The sequence below is a fragment of the Plutella xylostella genome, chromosome 16 (assembly GCF_932276165.1).
Source record: "Plutella xylostella chromosome 16, ilPluXylo3.1, whole genome shotgun sequence".
In the NCBI taxonomy this organism is placed as follows: Eukaryota; Metazoa; Arthropoda; class Insecta; order Lepidoptera; family Plutellidae; genus Plutella; species Plutella xylostella.
In genome coordinates this window covers 4,068,415-4,087,941 of record NC_063996.1, presented here as the reverse complement: position 1 = coordinate 4,087,941, position 19,527 = coordinate 4,068,415, and the positions used below count along the sequence as shown (strand labels likewise).

At 34.0% G+C, this 19,527-nt stretch overlaps 1 protein-coding gene across 1 annotated transcript; it reads left to right on the top strand.

Annotated features, from left to right (window-relative positions):
- Positions 1 to 6,405: 6,405 nt before the first annotated feature.
- LOC105381676 (alpha-tocopherol transfer protein-like) lies at positions 6,406 to 15,609 on the top strand. Its single transcript, XM_011551460.3, has 6 exons — positions 6,406 to 6,702; positions 7,786 to 7,942; positions 13,052 to 13,166; positions 13,816 to 13,950; positions 14,320 to 14,533; positions 15,072 to 15,609. The coding sequence occupies exons 1-6, from the start codon at positions 6,528 to 6,530 to the stop codon at positions 15,224 to 15,226; spliced, it is 951 nt and encodes a 316-aa protein (XP_011549762.1). The 5' UTR covers positions 6,406 to 6,527; the 3' UTR covers positions 15,227 to 15,609.
- Positions 15,610 to 19,527: the final 3,918 nt, after the last annotated feature.

The following is a 19,527-nucleotide window of genomic DNA, read 5'->3' as shown; positions in this document are numbered from 1 at the left end:
TCTTTGTTTTATTTGGTAGCCAATAGGTTACTTACAAAATTACTATCTTCATATAATCATTATAATTATATAATATATTATCATAATTACAAAAGAGATAGGGAACTATCCTTCTTTAAAAAGAATAAGAAACCTTATTAAAGCTATTTCACCTATACTAACACGAATGCAAAAATACATAACTGAAGTCCACCCAACATAGTTATTTCAATAATTTTTCCATTAATTTTTATAATTATATATCAAATTCAAAATTGCACCTAAGCTAGGGCACATATACAATACAGTTAAACTTATGCTTATTTATGAAAAATCTACTAATACATTTCCCTTCAAATAACATAAAAATAATGCATTGTATGATAGCACGATTGCCTGATATAATTATTATTTATTTTTATGCAAATAAAATGACGAATCGTAGGTTCACGTGACGTGGCACACACATTGTGACCAGGATATTAATAATAAATATAAAAAAAACGTTAGCATTTTATGGTCTATGCTAATTTAATGGGCGGCAAAACTACAAAAACGGGTTTTTTGATATTTCCGAAACGTGACGATCACCAGATTTGCAATCTCATTGTACGGCGTAGGTGTTGTTCGGTGCAAGTTCCGCTCTTATGGATTAACGTATTACGATAAATAAATAAACGTCATAAATTACTAAAGTCTGTTTTTTTAATCTCAGATACTAAATTGGCAGATTCTGAACTGTTCATCAACAGTCGATTGTCCCGCCTATATAGAGCGATACGTCACTTTAGCGCGGGACAATCGACTGTTGATGAACCGTTCAGAATCTGTCAATTTAGTATCTGAGGTTAAAAAACAGACTTTAATTTGTCTGAGTTTTATTAACGACATTTATGTGTGTTATGATTTGGTTGGTCATTTAAAAAGTAATTACCTACTGAGCAATTTGTAAAAACATGCATTTACTTGAAAAAAAGTAAGACATTAATTTATTATACTTTTTGCTTTTACAGTTTTATGAAGATCTATCATCCTACGTATTTTCTGTCTGATGGGAACTTGTATTGTAGTTATATATCATAAGTAACATAAAAAGTTGGTAGGTACTGTTATTTACTTAAAAATAATAGGCAAACTGGATCTAGGATGATTAAAAAAATATCGATAGCCAACAGTGGCTTTTAATGTATTTAAATTATTAGGAATTGAGATGTTTAAAAAACAAATCTAATTTGTGAGCTATTTAATTTTTTTCCAATAGAAGAAGTTTATAATGTTATATTTTAATTAGTGCAGTTTTTCATATGATACCTAGAGTTGACGGTCAAATACAAAAGTAATAAACTTGTACAATATAATAATATTTGATCATAATGAGAAACGAGTATTTTTTTCCAAATTTCACAAGAACAACAAAGGACCTCTGAAATTGATTTTAATTGCAGAACATAACTTTTGAACTTACATTGAAGTTTTTGTTGTTTATTTTATAAATTTCCACCAGGATATAATTGTTCACATCGTTAGCATTTCGCATTGTTAGTCAGACTTATTTAATTAATATTTTAGTTGTTTTATGTCTTTTGTTACTTTATAAGAAATTTTTACGGCGTAGTAGGCATGAGGGAGTTTAAATTATCCCAACATCAGTTTTGTTTCATACTATGACTATGAATTTGCCTACATTAAAGACAAAAGGTTTTTAATGTAACGCTCGTAAAAAGCCACTTCTTATTCTTCGTAACATGATTTTTCAAATTCCTATTAATATTTAATAATACCTATTTAGTTATTTTTTGAGACAAAGAAGAATACAATAATCTTACATGCAGTATTAATATCAAGTAAAAATGCATTTAAAGATAAAGATAAAGAAGATAAAGATAAAAATTCTTTATTCGGTACACCACACACCATTTAAGTAATTTAACTTTATATAATTGAAAAGAAAATTAAAAATCATACTTATGTCGGTCGCATGCACCTCTGAAACAATGGAGAATACCACTGATAGGCTAAGCTACTGAGGATAGGTAGGTAACTACTGATACAGTTGCTCTGATGCGAACCATCAGTGAGGCACATCTCTTACTAATAATGGCAGCAGGACCATTTACTTATATTTGTTTCGGAGCACATCGCCACGGCAGCCTTAAAAAAACGCAACTAATCAGTCACAGATTAAATGTGTCTCAGTGCTCTATTGTATTGGACCCTGGTCACAGTATGCAGTATGTCCGCTGCATACAGAAGTTGGTAAAACGGATAGTTCGCTGGTGAAAGACCACCCAGGCTTCAGGCTGCTGCAGGTGTAGAATGATTGACAGTAAGCCTTAAACAGCGTTACTTTAACTGGCTTCGTACGTGCAGAGCTACGCTAACATATTGCAGTGGGCAGCAGTCACCTATACGCTTCCGCTCAATGTCACAGTCTTTGAGATCGGTCACGAGACGATTGATCTAAATTATTCTAAATATTCGAACTGTTTCACCCTTCGCAATAAGCGCACTCACGAGCAATGAAAAAGTTCCAGAGACAATAGCACCACATTACTCCTAAACGGAAAATATGTACAAGCTTAATGACGCCGTCCGCAATATTGAAGTACATTTAACCGCGCATCAGAATATTACCTATACTTACTAACTAAAAATATTTTATTCAAATTCTAAATTAAATATTAAAAAAAACCATCATGGGATCACTTGGTGTCAACAAGTTTTGTAAGTGGAACGTTTTCATTGCTTTTGAGTGTACTTATTAGGTAGGTAGGTATAACATAGGTTATGGTTGTGTCCACAGTGTTTCCGCTAACCAAAATAGTGTAGTGGCGCATGATATTTAAACTTGTTTCTACATTTTATAAGATCAAGGTTATTTTTAAACACCATTTTGGATTTTGAATATTCGAGAAATACAGATGGTAATTTTGATCGATTCATTGATCTTCTACAATAATGAATGAGTTTGTAACTTTATAAATCGGAAGTATCAGAACATTTGATTCGATTTTATTAAAAAAAAACATTTGGAAAAGATAATTTAAAAAGAACAAAAGAAAGTTGTCTACTCACTCTTCGGTTGAGTCGTTCGTCAAGTCGCGCGCCTTAGAGTCGCGCGCCACGCGAGTTGGAATCTTCTGTTTTTTTATATCATCAACTCGCGAGCCCATGTAAAGTACGGTCAGATGCAAACGAATTGAAACTAAAAAATATAGTTAAATATTGTCTCCCTGGCTGATTAGCATAAGAAGGTACCGACTAGACAGTCGCCATTAGAGAAGATGCTTTGATTTCGGGATAAAGATACAATAAAGGAAGGAGTGCGGAATGAGGCAAAAGGGGATGTGACCTATGACGCATTATACCCAAGTTTGCTATCACTCTCATCCCGTGCGCAAATTTTACCTGTCATAGCTATGTCCTTAAAGTTTTGGTTGCAAAAACCGGTTTAAAGGGTTAAAACGTCATTGTTTTAGTGACGTCGTTTTAGTGTTACTCCTAATTCGAAGCAGAGATGTACAGTGCATTACTTAAGCCTATAATAAATTAACTTTACTATATTACCAAGTCTACTTTGCCGTAATATAAACACAGTGTTACGTTTTCGTTGTGTTACCGTTACATTAAATATCGAATTAGCACTAAAATTTAAAACAAATTTCGTTTATTTCATTGGTCAAAGAGACAGACCTAACTGTAACAATTACTTCCAGGAAGTTCATCGCAAGCAGGTCCATTTAGTAATAAAACTGCACATGAAATCATGACATCCCAGCAAGGAAAGTCGGTACTGCTTCGTGCAGGTTATAAATATAACAAAGACCGAACAAATAAAAATGGTTCCTGTGTTTGGAGGTGTTCGAAGAGAACAGTATGCCAAGCGAGATTAATTACTGATATTATTTTAAAGTAAAGTCCTATAAAATACCCTATACATTTTAAGTAGTTACCTTAAGCATAATAAATTATTACTTTTGTGGCTGACTCTACATATTTTCACAGTCGAGCGAGTTGACGATAAAAAAGTAGGTAAATACGGGAGGGGCAACTCGCGCGTTGCGCGCGAGTCTAAGGCGCGCGACTTGACGAATGACTCATTCGGTGAGTTTGTAGATCGCTAGGCATAGATTTAACTTCTCGCATAAGTATGAACAATAACAAAATAAATGTAAAAAGATGTGACCAAAACAAAATAAGTTCGTAGTTTTCAGATGGCGTTAAAAACAATACTTAAATTATGGGTACCTTTGGGTGGGGTGCAACAGAAGAGCGCCACCAACATTTGTAAATATATTCATCTAGTAAAATATAAGTTTTCTATTATTAGTTTATTTAATTTTATTATGTATCTGCTTAAATAAATATACCATACTTAAATTAAATTATATTGCATTTATATTATCTATGCAATTTTTTACGCAGACTCCACCGAGCCACCGAGACTTATAGCCATATGCCTCTTTTTCGTTTTGTACCTACTTACAATATGGTATTTTTTAAGGAGTCAATAATAATAATTGAGCACAGGTCAAAAGTAGAATATAGCCTACCCTTTATAAAAATTAAACTTTTAATGAGAAGGCACAAAGTAAGTAAACGTTATAATATACCTATCAGGATGCAGAACAAAATATTAACTATCTCGGACATGGAAAACCTTGTTATTTTTAACAATTACTTACTTGTAAAAGTATGTATGTTTTGATACAGTTTAAATGTCAATTTAAAAGTTTTTTTTCTTTATTTCACATCGAAAGGTATTGACGTCAGTCATTATCGTAATATTTTTTCTGTATTTTTTTAATACAAACCGGTCATTGCACTGCGAATGACTCTACCTCTTGTTGACGTCATTGGTACTATCTCATTCCAACCTATTGACATTGCATAAGATGAAGTAAGATAGCATGAGTTTTAGTCCCGGGACGATGTTACCAAATTACGAAAAATACTCCATAATAATTATTATTACCTACTTACCTACCTACATGAGACAAAAAAATAATCATCAACATATAATGTCATTTCATCAACATAGTTAAAACAAAATGTTATTATTAGGTAAGTACTGTTATTAGTTATTAAGTAGGTACAATAGATGAATAGTATAAAATAATATATGTACTATTAATACTAAAATCCTAAGGTTACTAAAGTTCAAGCTTAGCATAAGATTAGTAAGATATTTAATTTATAGTTCTACATTATTGAATAAGGCTTACGACGTTGTTTTCAAGTGTCTACAATGTTACTATTAGTGGAAACTTTAATTGACTTTCTGTTATTTACTTTAAGATATAGCTACATACATTGTTATAAGTCTCTAGTTTTCCAAATAAAATAAAATAAAATAAAATAAAATAAAATAAGTGGTGATATAGGACCACTTGGGGTCTTAACACCAATTATCATCATGTTATATGCTACGACAAAACATAATTATTTTTGATTTAGTGTAGGTATATAATTTATTTCGAATTTAGTCGAATTAACTGCGAGAGTATCTCGCTTTTCTTTACTATTAGTTTCCTTGTGGATTTGCCTCCCAATTTAATAATTTAAGAAATACTAAATTAATAATCTCTATCAATTGTAGCGAGCAAATTTTCCGCATTTATATTATGCTCTAAGGTGTGGGTGGAATATAATTAAAATATTCTTTGTAAGTATTTTGACAAGCAATCTACAAAGAACTTTACAATAACTTGCTATCATACGGAATTTGTCAATATAGTTACCTAATACCTACTAAAAATGTTTTTTTTGTAAATCCGAACCTAACCAATCAAACCACGTTAAACATTTTAATCTATTATATATAAAAAAAAAACTTGCTATAAATAACTACGGAAATATGCAAATGTTATAAATAGATTTCAAGATTATTACTTAACTAAGCCGTGGAACTAGAAAAATCTACGGATCTCATCGAATGGGCTTCAGCTTAGTTATTATTAGAGATGTTGAATAATATTATATGACTTTACATTAAGTTTATTTTATAATGATTTTATAAATGAACCGAACTTATGTACTTTTTGTAAAGTACTTAATTAACAAAAATAAGTGCAAGTAGTTTAAAATAATATTTATGAATTCCGAATGTATACAAATGCAATGTGGTTTACTCAAAACGAACCTACCTAAAGCAAAAACTGTAAAATCAAAACATACATAAAGTAGCGGAAAATATTAATTAGCAAAATCATTAAATTTCTCACCAAAAATTCTAGAGTCACCTAGATGTGACGTACAGAAGTCCGGAAGAGTATTACATATATATTATGTATATTAAGTACCTATATGGATTCTGACAAAGCTTGCGCGGACAAAGCAAAAAAGCCTACATTAAAAATACCAGTTTTTTCAATGACACTAAACTTTATATATTTTTACGGAGCAGAGGTATTTTAATAGTTTATACCTAGAGCCTAACTCAGTCTCAATCCAGGCTTCGGACCCCACGGTACCTAGGGCTTTTAGAGCTTAAAACCGCAGCTTCCTACATTTTTCAAACCCGTTTATTAAAATACAAGTGGTAAAAAATGTTGATAAGGGCTGGTTTAGTGGAAACTCACCCGATTTTCAAGGTGTACCCTGGTCAAGTGGATGCTATCAGGGAGGCATTTGGCTTCAAGGATGCCAAGAGCCTGGATGATGCTGTCGATGTACTGGAGACATGGGTGAAGCAGCAAAACCACTTTTTGGTGAAAGACTTGGGTAAGTGAGAGCTTTCTTGAATTTATTGCAGTTCAGTGATTATAATTAGGGTCAATGGGTTCATGGATGAAGTCACACGTTAAGGCGAAGGACGGGGTTAGCGAAGCGTGACATTGTGTGACAAGACAAGGGATGATAGGTCAGTAATCGTGACGTCATGTTAGAAAAAGATATTATGTAAGTACTTATAATGAAAGTTTTTAAATCGTGTAACAAAACTAGTGAAAATGTATGCATCAAATGTAATTATAAATAGTTAAGACTATGAGTTAAATACACTCACAAAAAGTTCTACTCAGAAAATGACGACACTACAAACGACCCCATTTTTTTAAACATTTAATTTCATATTTAAACAAAATATTACTGTATTTTGTTGGTAATATCCTGATGCTCTGATAAATGTACTTCAATGTTGCAGAAGGCGACATTAAGCTAGCCTTTTCCGTTAAGGAGTAAGGTGGTTTTCTCAGTGCAAACTTTTCATTGCCCGTGAGTGTATTTTAATAACACTGTGAACAGGTTAAAGTTCTAGTTTAAAAGTTGGACAGCTGGTCAGAAAATCATGATGTTTGTGATTTAATTTATCGGCGCTGTTACAAATGTCTATGGATTACGATTATTAAAAAATTTAAGTAGATACCTAATTAAGTATTTATACATTATGATACAAGAGACGATCCCTGAGCTTTAAGTATTTTAAAGGCTTTGGAGATATAAAATGTACAGTGTTTTTAAATGTTCCTAATGCAAGGTTAGTAGGTAAATTGCGAAAATGTAGAAATTGACATGATCAGTTTTTACACATCTCTCGTTTATTATATTAAATAGAAATCAAAAGACGGCTGAACCAATTTTGATGAAAGCTGATTAATAATGAACTTTTATTCTATCCTTTAAATAAATTTACAATATACGAGTATAGTATAGGGTCATATTCTAATCCATCTAAGCGTTTCACTGTTTACGAAACCTTTGTGCAGTAATGAGCTTTAGATACACAAACCTAATAAGTACTAATCAAAACAAAAAAAAATACACACATCTTTTTTCGAAGTTGATTAAAAATAGCACCTTCCACAGGCCGCACCTACCTGGAGTCCTACATAATAATGGCGAAGGGTTCCATAGAGAAAGCGAAGAAACGGTTGGACAAGCGCTGCACCCTACGGAACATGATGCCAGAGCTGTTCACCAACATACGGGTGGACACCGAGTTCAATAAACTCTTCAACAGCTAGTAAGTTCTCTTTGAATATTTATTTAATTCTTTATTGTACAAATACCGAATGGCGTAGTGGTTAGTGACCCTGACTACTGAGCCGATGGTCCCGGGTTCGATTACCGGCTGGGGCAGATATTTGTTTAAACACAGATATTTGTTCTCGGGTCTTGGGTGTGCCCGTAAAATGGCAATAGGCCCGCCTCCTATTACATTGGGACTAACATACAGCAATGCACCTCTACCTACCCCGCAAGGGAGTATATTAGTACAAGGCGTGAGTGCGTGTTTTTTTTTTTTTTTTTTAAATAATACAAACAGAAGTACAAGGAAATATTGGCGTTGTGGCCTTAAAGTTAGCGTGCGTTCACCTGTAATGTTACAATTAAGTAGATTCACTTTCGTTTTGAGCCCTACGTACACTATACCCACATGTAGTTGTTTTATCATATTTTGCGAACGGCGGTGGCTGCGGAACAAAGCTAAAAAAGCTATGCTTTTTTAATTATGTTACACACCATCCTTGTTCGTATGTTGTTTATCAAAGCGGGCAGTCAATATTTATTTCGAAAGCAAGAGAGTGGACAGTATAAATAATAAAAAACAGTACATTGAGTAAGGAGATCTGGAAGACAAGCATATATGATCCGTTCTCCCAGATAAATACAAAAAAGTGAATTGTACTGCCTAAACACTAAAATATATTTTAACCATTATTATAAAGAAGACTAGGAGAGAAAATGACTTAGATTAATCAAAAAATGGAAAAATCTATCCTATTGCAAAAAAATATGACGCAATATACGTATACTATGGTAATATTTTATTGTTATGCAAATCTACTTATCCTATCGCCATTACTGTCAAAGATGCCTTTAAGATTTTTAATTTTATTTTATATATAAATAATTTAATGAGACATAGGATTTTCCGTTTTAAATGTTTTGGGCAAAATTATAATAATTATTAAGTTCACACCTTGTTTGTAACTGAATCTTAAGAGTCATTATTATAAATCTCAGCTGTGATAAAAACATAATTACAGCTTCTTCACATAAACATTCCTTATTTACCTACATGTAATACATTTACTTCGTGGAGTTTCACATGCACCTAAATAATACTAAAACATATACATATTTTTTTAATCTTCGGACTATTTAGAACTTTTGGCAATTCAGGAAATTAAGTTTTCTTTATTAAATTTATAAATGGGCTTGAACCATAAGTGACCATGTCACCTTTCAAAGTTTACCGCGCGTTATCGTACTTATCTATTTATTAAGCCTCTGTGTATTAGACAGTAAAACACAATAAATGTAAAGCATGTGATTTTGGAATAGGTATATCAGGTATATCTATACCACTCTATCTTATTTCGCATTAGGAAATTGTTAAAAATGATTAGGTAAACATATTATTAAATTGGTATTATGGCATGTGGGAAATTCACTTCCAAAACTAGCTCAATAATGATAATTTATGATTCAACTAATAATCCGCCAAATCGTGCATTGGACTGAACTAAACCGGTTTAAGCTATATTAAAATAAACTCGTTTTTCCAAAATATTGTAAGGGTTATGGTCTTTTGGTAAGGATCTATAATATATATTATAATGAAACATACCTTGTATCGCCTAGCTCTATTGTGAATTACTTGTTAACTCTACGTGATTATTATGTATCCACTAGGGTGGAGTGAAAATCCACTTTTGTAACCCCCGAAGCGTAAAAAGAGAGGTTTCATTTAAATGTATTTGTGGGGTGCATGGAGAGCCTCCTCATATTTTATACGTGCACCCTGATTTCAAGTAGTTAGGTTGGTACCATCATAAATATATTCTAGGTTTTAATCAATCAATCAATTCATTTATGACAGATATAAAATCCATAAAAAGAGTTAGTAACAATGTTAACTTACGCTAATGTTAGTAACTTATGCTAAACACAATGATGATAAAGAATTTAAAAAAGAATAGGTTTCGAATCTTTGCTTCTGGTAGAAGTGGTAGACAATGACTAAATTATTTATTATTAATCAGTTGAACCGTTTTAAAAGAAAACTCTATCAGTGAAAAACAGACACACAAACAACAGTGAAACGGATAAAACTCCTCTTTTCGGTAGATGGTTTATAGACAAAAACGGAAACACCACAATCGGAAGCTCCGTTCTAAATTTACACATCTAAGCTTCCGATAGTTATGTTTAGTAACCAGTTATATAACCGTTAAAGTTAACCGATAACCTAGCTGCCATTGAACTTTCAATGTTATGATCGGTAAATTATTCATTTCGTTTTATACATTTTAATAGTCATATTAAGTCATAGAGTACCTACCTATACATAACACACAGCCCACACACATAGAATTATTAGTCATAACGGCAATATTAATTGATACATTATTATAAAAAAATGAACCGCTCATATTTTGAGACTGATAATAAGCGTAGCTGGGTTGTCGTTTAAGCGCACAATTTTTAAGCTTAGCAAACTTTATCTTTGCACACGTTTTCAATAATTCAGATAGCAATTTTTAAGGTCACTGCACATAAATACAAATATGTACAAGGCGGGCGAGATAACTAGACACCTGGGTTAAATGACATTTGCCTTTAGTACTGAGTGCAAAAAAAGCAATATCGATATTACAAAAAATATCCTCTTTGCTATCAGTATTTTTATAACTAAGCTCGGCTACAAAAATAATGAACCTCGCCATACTGCGCAGTTTTAATGAACTAATTTTGTAAAGAAAATTGTTGCGAGAACGTAAACATAATAATATACTTATATAGGTTTAAATATTTAGTAAAAATATACATTAAAATAAAAAACGTAGTACAGAACAATAAAACTATGCATTTCCAGATAAAACAAACACTGGTGCCCTAAATGCACTAAACTTAGGAATACGCTAAACCCTTTACTAAAAAAAATATGAAGCTCTTAATTAATATCCTGTATGTGACCTCCGTACACCGGGATATATGCATAACCTAGTAGTCTTTAGGTGCGGGATAACCTCAAAAACTTTGTCGTTTGTCTACGGCCTTCTTACTGCTCCTGCACTGTAATAAATGACTTGAAAGTCACAATTATTTGGTGAAAATGCTTCTACACTCGTAATATTTGCATTGTTTTGAGTATTTATTTAGTCAAAGAACAACTACATGACGCCTTTTTTGTTGTTGTGATCAACAGCGCCGCGCGTGGTAAGAACCAGAACAAAATTCTTCAATTTGCCGTGGCATTATGTAAACGGCGTATGGATTGTCAATGAAATGTTGTGGCATTCTATAAAATGACAAGGCAATATACATTTTCCTTCGGCATATTACAAAACAGCGAGCGTTTGTAAACTGACGACGCCGTATGTAAACGGCGAGATCACACAAAATGCCTGCGACATATACATGTAGCGCCCCGATATTTGAAATTATTCTGGTTATCTAAAAACATACTTACTTACCTGACTTTTGTTATATTGTAATAAAATGTATAAATATTTGTTTATACAGATGGTGTTGCAAAAAGGGTATTATACTAAGCCGAAACCAGCATGTGCAGCATGTTATGTCTAAGCCCGAATCTGAAATTGGAATTTCAAAATTCGAGAAAAAAAAATCATTCTCCATAATAAAAAGTCACTTGACCAACTCAGTTTCTATGGAAAATGAATTAAAAAAAAATACGAATTTTAAAGTTCTGATTTCAGTTTTGGGCTTAGATTATAACATGCTGCACATGCTGGTTTCGGCTTAGTATACCCTTTTTGCAACACCCTGTATAAGTATTCAAGTTGGATACCTACTTGTTAAAGTAGTAACAAAAAGTATGCGATAAAAAATATTTATTGTTAGGTAATCGTCTCATAATTCTTATGCTAACGCTACAAAAGGACGAGAGCGGGGCCTCGCGCGGGGAAAGGGGATAGGGGTAGATTTTTGGGCCAGGTGTCTAGAAACTTTGCGCGGGTTGTATGTAAGCGTAACGTAAAGGGATCGCCTTTTTTCTTCTGTCAACCAGTAGAACGCGAGCTCGCTAACGTGCTGAGATCCTTAAGCCCCATCCATACGCTTGCTGTTTGTCACAAACACGGCAAACAGCAAACCAAGTCACAAACACCAAACACAAACACCGAACACAAACAGCCATCCACATGCTCGGCGAACGCTCATAACATTCCGAACCGGCAAACACGGCGGACGACGAGCTATTACTTTCGGCTTGACATATTTTTATTATATAAATTAAAGCAAGAGAAAGAAAAAAGGAAAATAAGAAGAAAGCAAAGACGATGGTGGGATAATAACAATAATTAAAAAAAAAATATCTTTTTTTTTTCTTTTTAATTATTATTTTATTTTATAGTTTTTAGTTTATTTGCAATAATTTTTAATCAAAAGTAAGATGCAAATGATACCAAAAAGTCCTACTAATTAATACGAATCATTCAAGCCTAAACACGAGGTAGTTGCTATATACCGTTGAGGAGTTCCCTTGACTGCCTTCCGTTTCCATCATCAGATCAGCTCAAGGTCACCATCATATTTTTTTGTTACAAGAACTATATTTATGTTTTTAATTTCATTAGAATCGGTTAATATGTGTCCAAATTTGGAAATTCATACCATGTTTTTACCCCTTTACCCACCCTTAGGGGTGAGATAAAATTCTGAAAAAAAAAATGGGACCACCTGGGAGCTCAACCCAACACAAAAAAAAAGAATTTTCAAAATCGGTTCATAAACGGCGGAGTAATCGGGGAACATACATAAAAAAAAATGCGCGCCAACGAAAAAGTGTAGCAAGTTGATACGTCCGCCTCCCGCAATGCTAGCGCGCATACTGACTGATCGCTGCCAGACGTGTGGTTACGTAGCGAACTGTTTGCCGAACATCCTTTGATCTGGCAAGAAAAACCGACACCGATGCCGAACACTGGCGAACACAAACACAAACAGGCAAACAACGACAAACACCCATCCACACGTCAGTGTTTGCTGTTTGCTGTTTGCTGTTTGCCATTGTTCGCCGAGCGTGTGGATGGGGTATTAAATGTCATCACCTAGTTTTTCCAACTACAATAATATATTTTTTTCCCCCTCCCCTCCCCAGCCAGCACGCGTCCATGCCGATGCCGACTAAGGACTACTACCGCATCACGGTGGACCGGTACGCGGGCGACGTGGAGAGCTTCGACCATCTGCAGTACGCAAGATACCTGCATGTGGTAAGTTACTGATGAAATTCATAAATAACACAATACATGACAACGGTTCTGGAAAACCCTTGGTAAACTAGTAATAACCTAACCTAACCGACGGCAATGTTACCGACCGAAATTCAACAGTAAGGGACAGAACAGAGTTTGACTTGCTCCAAATATTTTAACCTATTTAAATCTATTCCTGTCTTACTGTACAAAAGTGGCGCCATTTGTGGAAACTTGACGACCGAATGGCGTAGTGGTTAGTGACCCTGACTACTGAGCCGAAGGTCCCGGGTTCGATTCCCGGCTGGGGCAGATATTTGTTTAAACACAGATATTTGTTCTCGGGTCTTGGGTGTTGATATTTATATTTAGTATCTATCTATCTATGTATTTGTGTAGATATATCAGCTGTCCGACACCCATAACACAGGTTCTACCTAGCTTGGGGTCGGATGGCCGTGTGTGAGATGTACCCACATATTATTATTATTATTATAAACTACTCGTATCATTAAACTTTTGACAGATGGAGAATACATTACAGAAAAAACTAAACTCTTTATTTTTCGCGAATTGCAAAACCCGTACTGGAGGCTCTGATATGTCACCCGAGGATTCTCCTCCACCGGATAACATCTAAATTGTATCCCTATAATTATTATTCCAGTGCGCAGAATACAGCATGGTGAACGAGCTGATCGTGGGGCTGGAGAGCATCATCGACCTGCAGGAGGTGGCGCTCACCGACATGATGAGGAAGTTCAACCTCGTGCTGCTGCAGAAGACCATGATCATGCTTATTGTGAGTTGCCTGTTGTTACATTCAAAGGTGTTACGTGACAGGTTATCTTAACCGCTTACGTTTCGGCGACCCATTGGTAACCCAGGCACAATAGATTTTTAATTGTCCCTGATTTCTCGACGTCCGAGGGGTTAAGGCTAGATGAAAACCAACATCGTGGCCTTATTGTCTTTGTACATGCTGAGCTGGTGATTTTTATGGTAACTGACATTTAAATTTTAAAATTAGACGAATGTCAGCCCGGGTAGCTCCCGTGCAAATTGCACCAGCAAGCCTGGATGTTGTAAAAGCTGAGGTAGCCGCCCCTATTGACAAATCGACATACCTAATCACTTTAACAAACCCTTCAAATCCGATTTCGATCTCCAGGAAGGATACGGCGCCAAGCTGAAGGCGATCCACATCATCAACTCGTCCAAGTTCGTGGAGAACATCGTGGCCATGCTCAAGGCCGGCCTTAGCGAGAAGATCAAGAACCGCCTCCACGTGCACAGCACCCCGGAGACACTGCACAAGTTCATAGCTAAGGAGAGCCTGCCTTCCGATTACGGCGGCACTGGACCCTCGATTAGTGAATGCCACGGTAGCGTATATATTTTTTTATAAGCACATACGTGAAAACTTTTAATTGGCTATCTATTACAATTTCACAATTTTTATGTAAAAAACAAATAAGATGTAAGTTTTCCTTTAAATAAAATATAGGCAAAGTGTTGCAAAACTGATATTGTATGCTGAAAGTCAACTCAGGTTCATCACTTTATCACATCATCATCACGACCCATTGTAAGGGCTCGGCTCTCTTTCCATCGAAGGAAGGGTTTTAGGCCTAGTCCACCACGTGGTGGCCTGGTGCGGGTTGGTGGACCCCAACCCAAGCAAGCTTGTGCTGAGAGAGTTAATCCGTTCATTTTATCTAACTCTAACTGCATTATGTAGGTACCTATTATGCCACCCGTTAGGGATGATTTAAGTTTGACACAATAATAATACACAAGCATACTTTCCAAATGCTGCAATCTAATTAAATTCGCTTCACTGTAAAAGCAATTCGTTACAAACCTTCCTTCAAATCATCCTTAACCAATGCAACTATAACTTGACAAATCTATATTTTCCAGACATGTTCTTCAAGGAACTCTGCACGGACCACTTCAAGCAACGTTTGAAGCAAGTCGAGCACTTCCAGACAGACGAGACCAGACGGGTCACCTCTAAATTCAACGATGAGTACATGGGCATGCCTGGCTCCTTCAGGACGCTCAGCGTTGACTAACATTAGGAAAGCATGTCAAACTATTTATTACTTTAAAAATATTATGAACAAGATGGCGTGTCACACCCAAAAATAAGTTAATAAAACTGGCAGCATTTTGTTTACAGTCAAACAATTTTGAGTTCAACCAATAAATCAAGTCACAAATCATCTGACCAATCTAATTCAAAATAAGAGCTTTGTGGCAAAAGTGGGGTGTTATTTGTCTAGCTGTTTTTTAGCACTGACACTCCATCCAGTTTATATTGAAATATCGTTGTTTTTTAAGGTCTAGATACTGAGTCTGTGTTTCAAAATGCTTGGAATAAAGGTTATGCCTGGGATACAAATCTTGCTGATACTCTTTTAGTAATATAGAAACGAATAAGTTTTGTGATTAAGTAGTAGTAGTAGAAGTAAGTAGGTATGTAATAGCTACTATGATTACTTAATTGTAGAATAAGATTATAATCTGATTAAGGAAATAATGCTTACAACATTACATACCTTTCTGTAGTATCGTAATTGTGTAACTAAAATACAGTTTATAATGTTTAAAACTTAGAACTGAAAAACTGTGTTGATGTAAAATAATAATAATAATAATGGTGGTTTAATTAAATGTTGCATGTAGGTACCTATAGTATGTTAGTGACAAACATGTAATTATTCAATCAGATTATGATAATTATTAAACGCTTTGAAAGTTTCATTTGTTGTTTATTTGTGATCTGCGATTTTTATAACAAGAAAATCCTCGTTGCTTTTACAACAATCTATTCAACCTTCAACTAATCCAAGAAAAAATTAACATTGCATTACTAAAAATTTTAAAAAAGACGAATTTGAAGTATAATGTAGGTAAATTGGAATAATGCACATCCCACCAACGAATTTCAATATAAATTCCTAAGAATTAAGTATTATTATTTGCAGGTACTTTTTTAGTTAATTGTTAATGATACTTAGGTAATTGTTAATTAGGTATTGAATTTCTGTTTTATTTAATAAATTAATGCTCCAAGAAAGGAAAATGTACCTGATATAGGTACCTACTGAGCATAATTTATGGAAAGAATTTGGTTTTAAATTAACAAAACAAAATTTGGTTTTACATGAATAAAATCTCGTATATATTGACTGAGGAGATATAGAGTAAAATAAGTATAATTACGTATGAACAAACTATAATCTATTTATTCTTACTTGTCGTATGTATTGAGCAGTCTTTGAGTGTCTTTTTATTTGAATTATTTAAGAACTAAATTAGTTATAAAATAAAACATAATTACTAATGAAATACTTACAAGAAAAAATGTTTGATTTCCTAATTAAACCATTTATTTTGCCCGTAGTTTATTTGTTTAATAGTATTTTAATTAAAAAGACACACAAAGATTGTTTACCTTTTGTGCCAAATAAGAATGAATACAATATAGCTGCTTGATTTTAAAACGAATCCTCGTCATTGTTAGTTTCCATGTTTCTGAGCCAGTATGAAAGGCTTATTGAAGACCTTATTTTGGGACTTTTTGAAGAGAGTTATGACGTAAATTAATAAATAGGTCGGGATATATTATATACTCACGTGCAATGAAAAAAGTTCCACCTTCACGTTGCATAGAATGTAAGTGGAACTTTTTCATTGCACGTGAGTGTGTATATGTCGCAGGCATCTTGTTTAATCTACTGTTTAATTGAACCGCTAGCCCGTTCATTGGATGACTCTATTCAGTTGTATGACTAGGCCGAACGTTGATTGTACAAGCGTCACAAAACGTCCAACTAGTTAGCGGACTTAAAATCAGTCAGGTGGTGAATAAAACAAATATGGCGTCTAACAGCGAACAGCTGACACAAAAAGCACTTGTATTGTTATTTTTTGCAAATAAATTAGCTTTAAAGTGCGTTATTTATGTTTAAACAGTGTGACAACATGGATTTACCTATTATTACACCGCCGGCGGATAGTTTCAAAGAAAAAAATGTGCTGAAACTGGATAATTATGAACAAAAATATCAAGGTACGTTTATTATTATTGTTTAGTTAATTTGTGAGATGAGAGCTTTGTAACAAGTCTTTTTGTTGACTCTTGTCTGGTCATGTTCATCCTAACCAGACATTACAAAGTTGCTATGCTATATCCCATTTAACAACTTCGCTGAATAACGTTCAGTCAAGACGTTGGACGTTACAGTCAACCACTTCACGAGTTGTTCTTTAGTCATTCAACTGAGTAGCGTCATCTAATGAAAGGGCTAGCGGTTCCATCAAACAGGAGATTAAACCAGATGCCTGCGACATATACATCCGGAACACATAGGTCAGTCAGCGACTGACAACTTATCTGACTGGCTAGTCATTTCATCACCGAGAGTCCTAGGTATATGCAAAAGAGATTGAGCTGAAATTTGGCATGTACCGGGTACACTATCTCTGATGCCTAAAGTATTTTCCATAGCAACCAGCAAACCGCACTTTGCTATTTGTATTTTATTAGGTATACTTGGTAAGAAATTCACACAAGTTCGGCATTGCCGACGCCATTTCTCCATACATTTATTAAAATCCGCATGGTCCACTTGGTGAACGCTGACTTACCTTAAAATAATGTGCAGTCCAAAGCTCGTGGGGAGAGCAAGCAAGTTCATAAAGGTTTGAAAAAAAACAGAGACGTAAAATTAATGGGACAACCTGGATTTCCCCGATGCTCCTGAGTACGTCATCACGTGACGCACTGCACGAGATTTTACGCACTGCAGACACCGGTTTGCTTGTGATCTTACAGCGACATTTAATACGAACTAGATAAAGTGTCAGGGCAAAAGAAACGTCTCGATAAATAACACACCACTTCTTACACTGAGCTCTTATCTTGAATTCGCTTGAAAAGAAGATTATTTTGTGACTATCTGTTATTGCAATGGTTGTCATGAGGTTGAACTTAAAACGGTTTGACAGTAAACAAAATGCTGACAGTTTTTTGCTTTGTTTTTCTATGTGACACACTATCTTGTTCGTGAGTATATTGTTAATCTAAGTGATTTTAGATTTTTGTTATAATAGTGTGTTTGCGCCAAGGGGTTATATACATTTTTAAACCAAATATTTAAAAGGAGCGCTGAATATTTATGTTTTAATTTTAATTAGCGAAACTTAAAATAAAAAGGGCCTTGGTGTTGGTGTAATTGATATTATTTAATTTGCAGTTGATTGTTTCGTTATATTAAAATATTCATATTTTTTGTAGCGCCACGTGCTATGCTACTGTGCTAACCACTATAGTTACTATATCCCTAAATGAAAAAATAAAATAAATGTAATTTAATAATCCTAGAATTAACCATACATAATCTCAAATAACAATGAATTGTCTCATTAAACGTCCCTATAAAGTGCTTTTTAGCTAGGTAATGACGTTTTAAAAACGTGCTAGTTTAGTACAAAATTTCATATGAATAAAGAAGGAAAATAATATTGTGTACATGTCTACCTAAGTATGTACGATGCAACGTGCAGTGGTGTCCGCATCATCATTTTTGTAAACTGGTAATAAATACACTGACGAAAGTCACGAATAATGAAAAAGTTTCACTGAGAAATACCTACATCAAATGATTCCTAAACGGAAAAGCTAAATGTACCTCTACATGTCACTTGGTAGTCAGTCAGTCACATGTCAGTATGATTGCTGTCAGTACTAACTAAGTAAATTTTTCTTTCTTTCAAGTAGACCGAAAAAAATATAAAATATACTTAACATTTAAAAGCATCGTACAGAACCCTAAAAACGTATGTGCGTCACATATAAATTTTCCAAATTTAATTGTTTTATTTTTGTATTCGCATGTTGCATTCGCACGTTGTTTTGGAAAATATTAACTTGATACTAAAATATCATTGTTTTAATAACATTGTTATTTTTAGACTTCCAGTAGGCATCAAATCAATCATCATAATATAATCGTATACATCTATGTATAATGTATTTTTTCTTACTTGGCACAGATTTTGAGTAGTCTTGGAGTGTCTTTTTTATTGAATTTGAATGAAAAGTTTAAAAACTAAGTAAAAAAAAATAAACATAATGACAAATAAAATACTAACAAGCAAAAATGATTGATTTTGTAATTAAACCATTTATTTTGGCTGTAGTTTATTTGTTTTATAGTTTTTAATTAAAAAGACACACAAATATTGTTTACCTTTTGTGCCAAATAAGAATAAATACAGTATAGGTACATTTTAGCTAACGCGATTCCTGTGACGTCGAGCCGAGAAGTTTTTAGTTTTATGGTTTTAGATATATTCCGTAATGGTA

Excerpts from the sequence above, each read along its gene's own strand:
- LOC105381676 (XM_011551460.3), top strand. The coding sequence starts at position 6,528 with ATGTTGATAAGGGCTGGTTTAGTGGAAACTCACCCGATTTTCAAGGTG. Across the intron at positions 6,703-7,785 it reads CTTTTTGGTGAAAGACTTGG|GCCGCACCTACCTGGAGTCC; the intron begins GTAAGTGAGAGC and ends CACCTTCCACAG. Across the intron at positions 13,951-14,319 it reads AGACCATGATCATGCTTATT|GAAGGATACGGCGCCAAGCT; the intron begins GTGAGTTGCCTG and ends TTCGATCTCCAG.